Here is a 12,809-nt window from a genome sequence, read left to right as displayed (position 1 = left end):
GTTTAATGCTGTGCTAACATAAATTGGTTTTCAGCAATGATGGGATCAGAAAGGATTGGGACTGGGAAAGTAGTGACCATGGGCCTTAATTAAGGTACAGCCCCCAAACAATTACCTGGTGTAAAAAGTGAAAAAGGATATCATGGAAAACCTTCAGGATTGCTTTGGTAGGGTTCAAACCCACCATATTTTGAATGAAAGCCTACTGCTACACAATCCATCCTAAGGAGACAACTCACTTTGTTTACATTCTTATTCTCCGTTTTTAGCTTTCTGAACTTGAATGCTCTCTTTCCATTACAAATCTATGAAGTCAAAGTATTATTACTAAAGAACTTACCACTGGAGGACTTTTATCAGCAGATTCAGGCAATTCAAATCTAGTACTCTTCACATATTTTGCAGACTTTCTATCGATGGATGACACTGGTGTTGAAAATGCTATTACATGTTGATCACCAACATTTTCTAAATCTGGAAATGTTATGCTCTTAAGAGCACTTCTTAAAGGGCTGACATTCTCACACTGTACCAATTTATCTTCATCTGGAGATTCTATTAACCTTCTTTTATGTGGAGATGTTTTGGATATGTTCAACAAACCAACATCTTGAGTAATCCCCGAATGGGTGGGAACCTCACAATTTTCTTGAGAACGAATGACCTTTTCCAAGTTCCGTTTTCGTTTTATACCACGAGAAGCCAAAGGTCTTTTAAATGAGCGGTTAATTGGAGAAGTTATCCCATCATAGTTTTCCTTATTGAATTCTGAAGTGTCAGATGGAGCAGTACTACCACTGGAACAAGTAATATATGAGCTACTGGTATTACTATCACCAGATTTCTTATTAAGTTCAGTATTGGAGGCATTAGCATCATGGAAGCTCAGCTCAAATGACTGTAATGACCTGACTCCAGACATAACACTAACATTGTCATTCTGAAATGACATCCTGTGGTTAGTTTCCGATTTGGAATCAATACTTAAGTCAGTAGGTTTATAATCAGAACCAAGTTTCGAGCCAAGTCCATTCCGTTCATCTGAAATAAAAATTATTATAATTATAAATAATCATGGAAATTTAATTTATGTTCCTAAAAATATTGTGATGATGATAAAGCTGATACTACTTATGTGGACCCAATGGTAAGAGTTTAGGATCCTAGTGATGAGGTTGACCAAGAGAAACAGGAGAAAAAGCAGATGCTACTTTAACTCTTACTGAGTGAGATAATTGTCGTCCATGATGCTTCAGTGTGAAAGTTTTACATTACAGTTAAAACATCACAACTTTTATACATTCGGTACCGGTTTCGACAGATTCCCTGTCATCATCAGCCGAGAATAATTAAACAAAGACAAGTATAGATCATGATTCTTATGGTGTGATTACAATGGTGGATTAAAAATATACATTATATGATTAAAATAGTATATATGTATATATACACAAATAAAAGGTAAGTAAAATGGGAATGGTCATTATTCTATGAGGTGTACACCTTAATATTTCTAATTAAACGGTTAATTTGTTAAAAGAAATATTGTTCTTGTAATATATAATTAGGGCCTATAGTGAAATTTGATTGTAGGCTTAATTCTGTAATATTTTACTTTTTGACCAGTCAATTCATTGAAATTATGTAGCCATGTTTGACACATTAAAAAAGTAAACAAACATTTAGTCGAATGGTGTTCCACATAAAATATTTACAATAAAATTCGATTGGAGCTTCAACTTGGACTTAAGAATGAAAGAATTATATTAATGTTCCATGCAAGCAGAAATAAATGAGTTAATTTTTTTCACTATGTATTGATGTTGAAAGTTAGAATGTCCGTTGAACAGTTCAATATGTCGATTTGTATTCTGGAATGGTTTACATTATTTTGAGAAATAGTAACTGAGGTTCTTGCTAAGGTGGTACTTGAAGATCTTGTGTTGTAAGCTGTGAATACATGAATGATTTGGAAAGATCCTGATCCAAGTTGGAACCTATAAGAAATAAAATACTATTTAAAGTTATAAGAAAATCGGAAAGAGTAAAAATTCGCGAAATATTAGCGAAATGAAGGACTCACCTCAGGTGCCAAGTTGGTAGTGGATGTATCGGAGTGGAACTAACAGGCTGAATGTGAAGAGACGGACCTCAGAAGGAAGCAAGGAGGGGCGGAGTTACTGAGCGAGGGGAAGAGGGAGCGCGGTGGAGGCGGGGCTATAATCGGGTGGGCGCAGACGGCGGTAGGGGTAATATGTAAGCGTATTATGGATTGTTTTGAAGATAGATCGATTTTTGGGGATTTTAAGATTGTTCAATATTTTGATAATTTTGATAGTATTGAAAAGGTGGAACTTATTGTCCTTTCTTTGATGTAAATCTTGTTTCAATACGGAACCTAAATATGAAATTCTTAACGTTAAATGATGCTTCAGACTGTTGAGCCGTGTCCTGGGTTGGTGGGTGGCTGATGTTTCACCATTACTATATTCCAATAGACTTTGTCAAAACAGACTAATGAGAGAGAGAAAAAACAGAAATATTTATACTCAGCAATCGGACTGTGTAGCAAAAGTGCTGCCCACTGGGATACAGCAGGGTTCTCATGATTTTCATACAGGCTTCCAGACGTTAGATAACCATAATCCCTCATCACTACTGAAGTTATTCAGGTGTTTCTGTGTTTCTATGACTTCTCTGATGACCATCTAACGTCTGGAAACTAGCAGTAAAAGGACAAGAAGATCCTCACATTATCCCCACTTCGTAGTCCGACTACCTATTATAAATACACCTGTCTTCTTCTCTGCCATCAGTCTGGCTTGAAAAAGCCTATTAGAACGACGCTGATACGTCTGCCACCCACCATCCTAGGACATGGTACAACAGCACGAGATGCACGACAGACAAAAACCTGATGCATGATGGACAACAGCATTAACTCCAACTGTGAAAGTCTTAAGAAATGACATAATTGTCCTTTCCCAGGGCAAAGAAAGATACAGAATTACACAGGTCATACAAAACTGAAAATGTGGAACCTTGATAGATAGATGAGAAACACTATGATAATAGATTTGCCCCAAAGTCAATACATCAATTTCCTAACCAAATAGTCATACAACCTCATAGGGGAAGTTCACTCTCTGTTACCTGGAGTGGCTCCCTTTTACTCCAAAAGGGAGATTGAATGAATGAATGAATGAATGAATGAATGAATGAATGAATGAATGAACGAACAAACAAACTAACAAACAAATAAGTCTTATCAACCAATGAAGAGAGAATAGCCTGATATAAGTAAGTAAGTAAGTAATTGCAGTGATGAACAAATTAACAATTAAGAATTAAAGATTCCAAAAATCATTGAGTAAAAAAAAAAAAGACCTGCTCACAACTCGATATCCGAGACCATAAACATTTCTAGTCAACATACTCAATTATCTTATTTTCTGTCCAATAGTAAACATGGTTTGCTTACTTGAGTCTTCAGCATCCCTTTCAACCTGTATTCTTTAGTGCTCATAATAAAATTTTTCAGTTAGATTTGGGTATAAAATACACCACAATATTAGCATGTATCATACTTGGAATTTATTAAAGTAAATATTTCCGAAAGATATTTTTCAGGTGAATGGACAGATTAGTTTATACTGATGACCTGAGCATAATGGCAGAATGTTACAAAAATTTTACATACTATCAACAAACTTTAAAAAGATCTCACAAGGCAGATGCAGTTTCTTTTGTTGGGATTTATAATTTCCCTAACAAGAAGTCATTACCCCACTGATAATTTTCCAAAGTATTACAACACTGTATTCGGTCAGTTGCTAGAAAAAAGACACTGAAAAATTTGTTGTGCATTGTAAGGATTACACAATATGGTCTTCCAACTGGCTGGATAGCTCAGATGGTAGTACTCCGGATTTGGAACCAGAAGGTTGCAGGATCAATAGGGAACATGCATGATCCGGGGTTTTAATTAAATATATGCTCATCTGATTCAAAATTTCAGGCAGAATTCAAAAATGTGATCAGAATGTACAAATAATAACTCCAAACATGATAAAAATCTAAATCAATGTACGAAACTGTCACGTGACGCAAGTACGCGATCTCATTGATCTGACGTCATCGTACAGGTTGACTGAATTAGCAGACGAAATAACACATAGTGTGCTGTGAGAAGCAGGATACACTTCGCGTATTTCTACTTTACATTAGTGTCTGGTATGGTTAAATTCGAGGTCTATACATTGGATAATAATCTGAGTGGTATATTTTAGACTTAAAATGAATCCTGCGCAGACAGTGAGGCAGAAAACTTATAAATGGTGTAGAGTTCCGATGTGCAATAGCACATCGCATACCATACCAAACAAATTGTTTATAAATGTTCCAAAGATGCTAAAACTAGGGAGAAATGGATTTTGGCGTGCTGGAGAAACGCTGGTGATATATCGGAAAAGTCTAACAGTTTATTTTTTTGAAGATTTTAACGTAAGATGAATTTGTTTGAATTTTCAATCACTTTTCCATGTCAGCTGTTCTAGTGGTAAAACTTTAAATTTTAATGTATGATGCTTTATTTAAATGCTTCAATTACATCTTGGAATATGAAAGTAATAAACAGTGCATTAATTAATGCGGATTATTAAAGTATTCTCCAAACCTAACCTATGTTTTGGGTGATCCATATCAAGATAATAAATCAAAGGGGTTATGAACCATTTTGACAGCTCTAATTCTACCAATTTATCTTGGCATGCGACAGTTATGTATGTCTTTATTGAAGAGCTTAATTGGTAAAGAAATTTAGGCTATATCTAAATACTCTATAATGTAACAAAGAATAGGCGTGTACATCATGAAAGGAAACAACGTGAATTTAACAAATGTATAACTACACAAAACCAATGATTGTCTGTTGGGGTCTTATAAGTTAACAATGCTCAATTATAATAATTATCATAATATTAATTAAATAACATAATTGCACACAGGTGAAAATAGTGATGTAGGTGTTTAAAATATTATCCAACTTAGCCTAAGTTTTAGGTTATACAAGCCAAGTCAATAAACCGAAGGGTAAAAATACCGCGCGAGTTGGCCATGCGGTTAGGAGCGCACAGCTGTGAGCTCGCATCCGGGAGATAGTGGGTTTTGAACCCCACTGCCGGCAGCCCTGAAGATGGTTTTCCGTGGTTTCCCATTTTCACACCTGGCAAATGCTGAGGCTGTACCTAAGGCCACGGCTGCTTCGTTCCCATTCCTAGGCCTTTCCTGTCCCATTGTCGCCATAAGACCTATATGTGACGGTGTGACGTAAAGCAAACAGCAAAAAAAAAAAAAAAAAGTATAAGTCACAGCACCCAAAGACTTTCCTGTATTACGACTAAAATGTCACCAGGACACTTTTCTTGCCTGATATGCTCGGCTTGTTAAAAGCCAAATGTAATTAATTTTATTGGCTTTACGTTCCGCTAACTACTTCTACGATTTTCGGAGACGTCGATGTGCAGGAATTTAGTCCTGCAGGAGTTCTTTTACGTGCCAGTAAATCTACCGACACGAGGCTGACGTATTTGAGCACCTTCAACTACCACCGGACTGAACCAGGATCAAACCTGCCAAGTTGGGGTCAGAAGGCCAGCACCTCAACCGTCTGAACCACTCAGCCCGACTTGTGAAAACTAGATGAAGTCATACAGTAGAGTCTCGATTATCCGACGTAAACGGGACCTGGAGTACGTCGGATCACCGAAAATGTCGGATAATACAGAATAACTTTGAAAATGAACTGAAACAAATAGGAAGGCTAAAATAATGACATGTTTTACGGTGCTCTATTTATTGAATTACCAATTCAATTGTACAGTACATGCAGTATTAAACGAAAACATTCCAGATGTCTTAAGAAAAGAAACTTTTCTCCACAGATACAGTATTAAGCTACCTAATACCGTACCGTTTTTGCCACCGATCACGCCACCCCGCACTGGCAGTAAAATTAGGGTCCCCTTCATTAAACTCCTTCTGGAAATACACAGCCTTTTCCTGCAGAATGGTGTCAGATATTGGCAGGCCCTTTTCCCGGTGTTGAGATACCAAAGAAATAGTGTTTCACTTACTTTTTCGTACTGACATTTTTTCATTGTTTTTCTCTGCTCTGGTAGAGCACAACTTTTCAATTTCTTCCCTCTGTTTTTTCCAGTCTCCCACTGTAACACGTCCAACACCATAATCTGAAGCCACATTTTGAAGAATTTCCTCTTTGTCCAGTCTCTTTAATGCACTCAATTTGTGTTCCATAGAAACAGTCCATTTACTCGCCATACTCACAGAGGATATGAAAAATATAACATCCGCACCCAACCAATACTACAATGACTGAAGACTCACTGCACCTGTCCTACCGCCAGCGTTCAGGCCAGTGCTTGTCCCATGGTCGCACCCTCCACAGCGGGTGTGCCTGAATTTAGTCTCCACCAAAAGTTGAAATTAAGTCTAACAGTGTCGGATAACACGGAATGTCGGATAAGCGAAGGTCGGATGAGCGAGACTCTACTGTATTTATCTTTATCATGTTTAACTTTTTCCCTCCACAAAGATATTTAATGTTTCTCTTTCATGGGCCCCAGAAGTGGCTAGGCCAGTTGTCCCAACCATAAATATATATATTTTTTGGAAATGATAGATTATAGCCCTATAGTACTATGATCTTTCTTTCTTTCCTTCTTTCTTTCTTTCTTTCTTTCTTTCTTTCTTTCTTTCTTAATCAGTTTATCCTTCAGGGTTGGTTTTCTCTCGGACTCAGCGAGGGATTTCACCTCTACCACTTCAAGGGCAGTGTCCTGGGACGTGAGACTTTGGGTATGGTGATGAAACTGGTGAAGAGGGCCATTACCTCGCCCAGGCGGCCTCACCTGCTATGCTCAACAGGGCCCTTGTTGGAGGATGGGAGGATCGGAAAGGATAGACAAGGAAGAGGGAAGGAGACGGCCGTGGCCTTAGGTGCCTGGAGGAGAAGTGGGAAAATACAAAAAACCACTTCGAGGATGGCTGAGGTGGGATTCGAAACCGTTCTACTCAGCTGACTTCCCGAGGTTGAGTAGTTTTCAACTTTCATGGCAGAGCCGGGAATCGAAACCGGGCCTCCGGGAGTGGCACACATTAACCACTACACCACAGAAGCGGACTAGTACTATAATGCTACCTATATGTTTATGTTAGTGCTGAAATCCGATTTCTTACTTTACTAATGCTGAAAGTTACATGTAATTAATCTCATAATAGAACCGTATTGAGGACAATATATTAAAATTATAAAATCCTTTTCATCACAACCACCTACTCAATACATTATATTACTCATTGAATTATAAAATAATCATGAGGTGTCTTAAATAAAGGAACATGTTTCGTTCGACATAGCGAACATCATCAGCCTTAATTTACAAGGATTAGGTCAGGGCCCTGAGCTGAATGATAAAAATTGTTAAAAGAGTGACAATACCATAATAAAAAGTAAAATGATAACATTAAACATGAAATTATAACAATATGTACAGATTAACAGCAAGTATGCAGAGGAATACTTTGAATGATGGTAGTCTATAGAGTTAAAACGAACATGAGGTTGTAAAAGTAAAAAGATATAGATATAGTAGATCCTAAATTATAAGTCAATGCGTGAAGCGTGGATTAATTGTTGACTATGGAGTTCTTAATTGAGCAAAACAAAAGTTAAAATAGAGTTTATTGAATAGTGCGAGTCAAGCTGAGTCAGTTAAAAGGCGCAAAGCGACGAAGCTAAGGTTGAAATGACGTAAACTTCAGTAGTTAGGAATTCTGTAGGAGAGCCAACACAATGCCAGAAGGAAATACAGGTTGAACTAGTCCTTATTTACACGCTAGCAGTAGAATTAAACTTATACAACGTAGGACACCAATATGGACTCGTTAAGTAACTATAACTTGAAAGTAGGGAGAGTTCCAGCAAACCAGAATGGATGGAGCAGATTATGGCACAATTGGAGTTAGAAATCCTTGGGACTAGTGTGAGGTGTTCGCGAACAGGGCCCTGAGCTGAATGATATAGTTACTTAACGAGTCCATATTGGTGTCCTACGTTGTATAAGTTTAATTCTACTGCTAGCGTGTAAATAAGGACTAGTTCAACCTGTATTTCCTTCTGGCATTGTGTTGGCTCTCCTACAGAATTCCTAACTACTGAAGTTTACGTCATTTCAACCTTAGCTTCGTCGCTTTGCGCCTTTTAACTGACTCAGCTTGACTCGCACTATTCAATAAACTCTATTTTAACTTTTGTTTTGCTCAATTAAGAACTCCATAGTCAACAATTAATCCACGCTTCACGCATTGACTTATAATTTAGGATCTACTATATCTATATCTTTTTACTTTTACAACCTCATGTTCGTTTTAACTCTATAGACTACCATCATTCAAAGTATTCCTCTGCATACTTGCTGTTAATCTGTACATATTGTTATAATTTCATGTTTAATGTTATCATTTTACTTTTTATTATGGTATTGTCACTCTTTTAACAATTTTTATCATTCAGCTCAGGGCCCTGACCTAATCCTTGTAAATTAAGGCTGATGATGTTCGCTATGTCGAACGAAACATGTTCCTTTATTTAAGACACCTCATGATTATTTTATAATTCAATGAGTAATATAATGTATTGAGTAGGTGGTTGTGATTAAAAGGATTTTATAATTTTAATATAATGCTGAAAGCCCGAAAATGTAATGTTATTCTTTAATATGTGAATCAGTCTAGAAGGAAATGTTGAAAGTGATGTGATATCTATCCAGGTTCGTTGTTATCCTAATACTATGGGTTACAGTACATTGCACGTATATAAAAGACGCCACCTACAAACTTGCTTGTTATCCGCGAATGTCTGCGGCCACAAAAGTCACATTTTTCAAGAATGATGACATCTACACAGAGTAGACTGCCTGACTGTGTTGTTTTGAACCTTTTTTCTGTCATTTCGAAGTTATTCGCGATCATGAATAAGAAACAATCGGCTTTTAGCAAAGGCTGATGCACAACGGCTGGTAGAGCTGCATGCGGTACTGGATCGTGACGTCACAGCGTGCCGCTTACGTCAGAGGCCGTTTCACTCGCCTTGCGGAAAGGCACTATTAAATATTTTTTTTATGGTAGAAAACAAGGCAACTTACCACAATGTAATATGTTTACGTACTATTTCATTGGTGTACTTTAAAAAAAAAAAATTTTGAAAATGATGCATGTTCCCAATTCTCACTGCCTGCTCAATTTTCCAATGTATTTTTTGTTCGGCTGTTTTAAATTGGAATGTTTATTTATGAAATTTTCTTGCAAAATGTTGTAAAATTATGCATATACACTAATTTGAAATACTGTTCTCTCAATAAACAATGATCTTGCTTTTTTGAATGTCATCACTCCTTGCTCATAAAATATTTGTATGAAAAGTATTTATTAGGCATACTTTTTAGTATGCATATTTTTCAATAATAGAAGAAAGTGGTGGTCTGAAAAATATTATTCTGAATCAGAATTATCAGTTAGATCATGGATTCATCCCACAAATATTCATTTCAAAAGGGTCGAATTGGGTATGAACATAGCTCTTCCTTCACACAAAGGATCAGTAAAGGAGACGAGGAAAGGGAAGCAAAGGGAGTAGATGCATCCTCACAGCCATAGTTGCTTGCTTATTTTAGAGAAGGTAATGCGACAAACTTCATGATTTGATCTGTATTTATAAGGAATTTTGTCTAACTGAAGGTCACCTGTGTTTTTCAGGGAAGCTTCTATGAGTGTCTGGAAGGGTGTTCTGATGCTGCAGTTATGTTATGTTATGCAGTTATGGGAGCAAAAGAAAGATCCTGGTCCTTATTGACAGCAGAAGTGATGTGTCAAAAGTGCAGTTAAAAGATGCAGTGGTTTATTTTGAGAACCTTCTTGCTGAAAATGACCTCGTCACCAGAATCTGTTGCAGTACTTATATCTGATGAGGAACTCCATATGAAGCTGACAAAGGTGCTTATATTTCAAAGCAGAAAAAATGATGATAATCCATCTGATAACGATGATGATGATGATGATGATGATGATTGTTGTTTAAAAGGGCCTAACATCTAGATCATTGGCCCCAAATGGTATGAAATGAGACGAAATGTAATGACAATTTAAAAGTCCAAAATCATCCACTGACCAGAATTCAAAAGGTGAGGAAGAATGAATGGATGAATATGAATTTTCAACAATCAGTGGATCCAACCCGCAATGCCCCACCTTCTCAGAAACTAGTTTAAAACAATAGTATTACACCAAGACACTGCTTCTAAAGCACAATCCTGAATCGATGATGCTTGTTGTCTAAAGGGGTCCAAAATCCAGGTCAACGGCCCCTCATAATGGTAGTTATCGCTAGAAAAGTAGAACCATGGTATTGGTCCTTGTTGCAGAAATTAGGTGGAAGCAAGAAATTAGTTAACAACAAGAAACACATATCACCTAATAAAATAGCAGCTTACATATTGTTCAAATCCAAAGTTCCAGGGGTTAAAGCCTATACAAAACAGATCAAACAGGAACTCACTACACTTAAAAAGGCCTGTCCTGATCAATCTGATTTCTCATGCCCTTTCACTATCTCTGAAATAATAGCCGCACTGCAACAATTAAAAGCTGTCAAGGCTCCGGGACATGATGGAATCCACCCTGAGTTTCTCTTGAAATGTGGAAAATATGCAAACAATGGTTAACAGAATTCTTCTCGGATATCATGGAATCGGATTTTATACCACACAAGATGAAGCAATCTAAAATTATTGCAATACTTAAACCAGAGAAAACAAGTGACCATCCAAAAAACTATAGACCAACTGCACTGCTGAGCATACTCTAAAAACTTCTAGAAAGACTTCTGTATAACAGAATTAGTCCAAAGATACTCCAGAAGATCCCGGATTCCATCCTGCTCAAAGTTGTGCTGACCAAGTTCTGTCTCTAACCACCTATACAGAGGCAGGATATCAGCTGAAAATGAAGATGTCTGTGGCCTTCTTATATCTAAGTTCAGCCTATGACACAGTTTGGAGGCAGGGACTGCTTTATAAATTAACTCAAGCCGCTCAATGTCGAAAAACCATCTCCCTCATTGACAACATGCTAGCTGGAAGAACTTTATCACCATGGGAAAGTACACTAGTGATAGCAAAATAATTCACAATGGTCTTCCACAAGGTTCAGTGCTTGCACCTCTCTCCTTCAATCTTTATATAGCAGATATGCCATCAACAAAATACAGAAAATTTGGTTACGCTGATGACTGGGATACAGTAACACAGCATGCAACCTTTGAGACAACTGATGACGTCCTAACTTCTGACTTGGACACACTGAGTAACTATTTCAAACAGTGGAGATTAAAGCCTAATCCTATGAAGACAGAAGTATCAAGCTTCCACTTGTGTAATAGATCAGCCAATCGAAAGCTGAATGTCAACTTTGAAGGAACTATACTCAGGCACAACATGCATTAAAAATACCTCGGAGCCACACTAGATAGAACACCGTCTTATAGAGAACATCTGATCAAAACAGCAGCCAAACTGAGAGGCAGAAAGAAAGAGTGCCCTTGTTCGGGAATATCAGAAGATCGTTGACCTACAACTGCCTGTTCTTACTGAAATTCCGAACATCGAACGAAACAGGCTTAGATCCAGACACCCAGCCATTCTCACAACAAAATCTTTACACGATGATGGCTTCAACATGAGCAACTCGTGGAAACAACAGTGGCTAGAAAGCTGCACCCCACAAAGCAGAACTTTACCATGCTCGACAAGAAAACCTCCAGGATTCGATCAGCCACGCTCGGTTCGGTCCACTCTGAATCGCATCCGTACGAGCCATGGTAGATGTGCTGATGACCTCTTCAAATAGGGGAAAATACAATCCCCAAGATGCAACTATGGGACTGCTCGGCACATAGTGCTGGAGTGCACCAAGAGAGCCTACATTGGAGATTTCCATGACTTCCTGAATGCTACACCAGGAAGCTCTACGTTACATAAGCCATATGGAGTTATCTTTGTAGTACTCAGATCTTTATTTTGTATTATGTTGTTATAATTTATAATTACTGATCCGTCTTAATAAATGGTGTATAATTTTTATACAAGGTTTATACATCGTTTGTGTGAAATTCGTTACTAATAAACCGTGTATAAGCCCCCCGTGTATACACCTGTTATAGTTATTCATTGAATTACTTACACAGATCAGAACCCTTGTATAAGCATTGTATAGCAGCGAGTAGCGGAAAAAGAAATGAGTGAACAGTTCATTTTCGTGGTATTTACTGTCTGCAGTAATATAATCGTGTAGAAATATTCAACTAATCCATTTAACATTGAACAAACATCGAAAGAATGGACGATAACACTGATGATCTTCACGATATTTTAAACATAGAAGACATACACCATTTAGAGGTTATGGAGGCTAGACATCTTCGTAAAGTAAAACACTTTAAAGATGGAATGACAATGAAAAACTATAAAAGAAATGATGGTTGGGCATATTTATGTGTAATAATGTGTTACTGCTTAACAGACTTTTGAAATTGCGAGTTTATTATACATTATCTGCCTCTACAAAGATCTTTCTAAAATTTGAGTATAAAAAGGAACATATTCCTGGACATTAAAAAATGGTATAACTTGGAAACCGTGCGTAATATGATTTCCATGCTTTGTATTTGAATACGC

General features: G+C 37.3%; 1 protein-coding gene across 2 annotated transcripts in view; it reads right to left on the bottom strand.

Moving 5' to 3' along the window:
- Positions 1–12,809, bottom strand: part of gwl (serine/threonine-protein kinase greatwall) — a 221,217-nt gene that overhangs the window by 64,338 nt on the left and 144,070 nt on the right. For both annotated transcript variants that reach the window (XM_068227454.1, XM_067146201.2), the window contains exon 9: positions 341–1,041. In XM_068227454.1, coding sequence (XP_068083555.1) covers positions 341–1,041 — 701 coding nt within the window. The remainder of the gene's footprint in view (positions 1–340; positions 1,042–12,809) is intronic.

This window comes from Anabrus simplex, chromosome 4 (assembly GCF_040414725.1).
Source record: "Anabrus simplex isolate iqAnaSimp1 chromosome 4, ASM4041472v1, whole genome shotgun sequence".
Lineage (NCBI taxonomy): Eukaryota > Metazoa > Arthropoda > Insecta > Orthoptera > Tettigoniidae > Anabrus > Anabrus simplex.
Note: the sequence above shows the minus strand (reverse complement) of the source record. Positions and strands in the feature narration are given on the sequence as shown.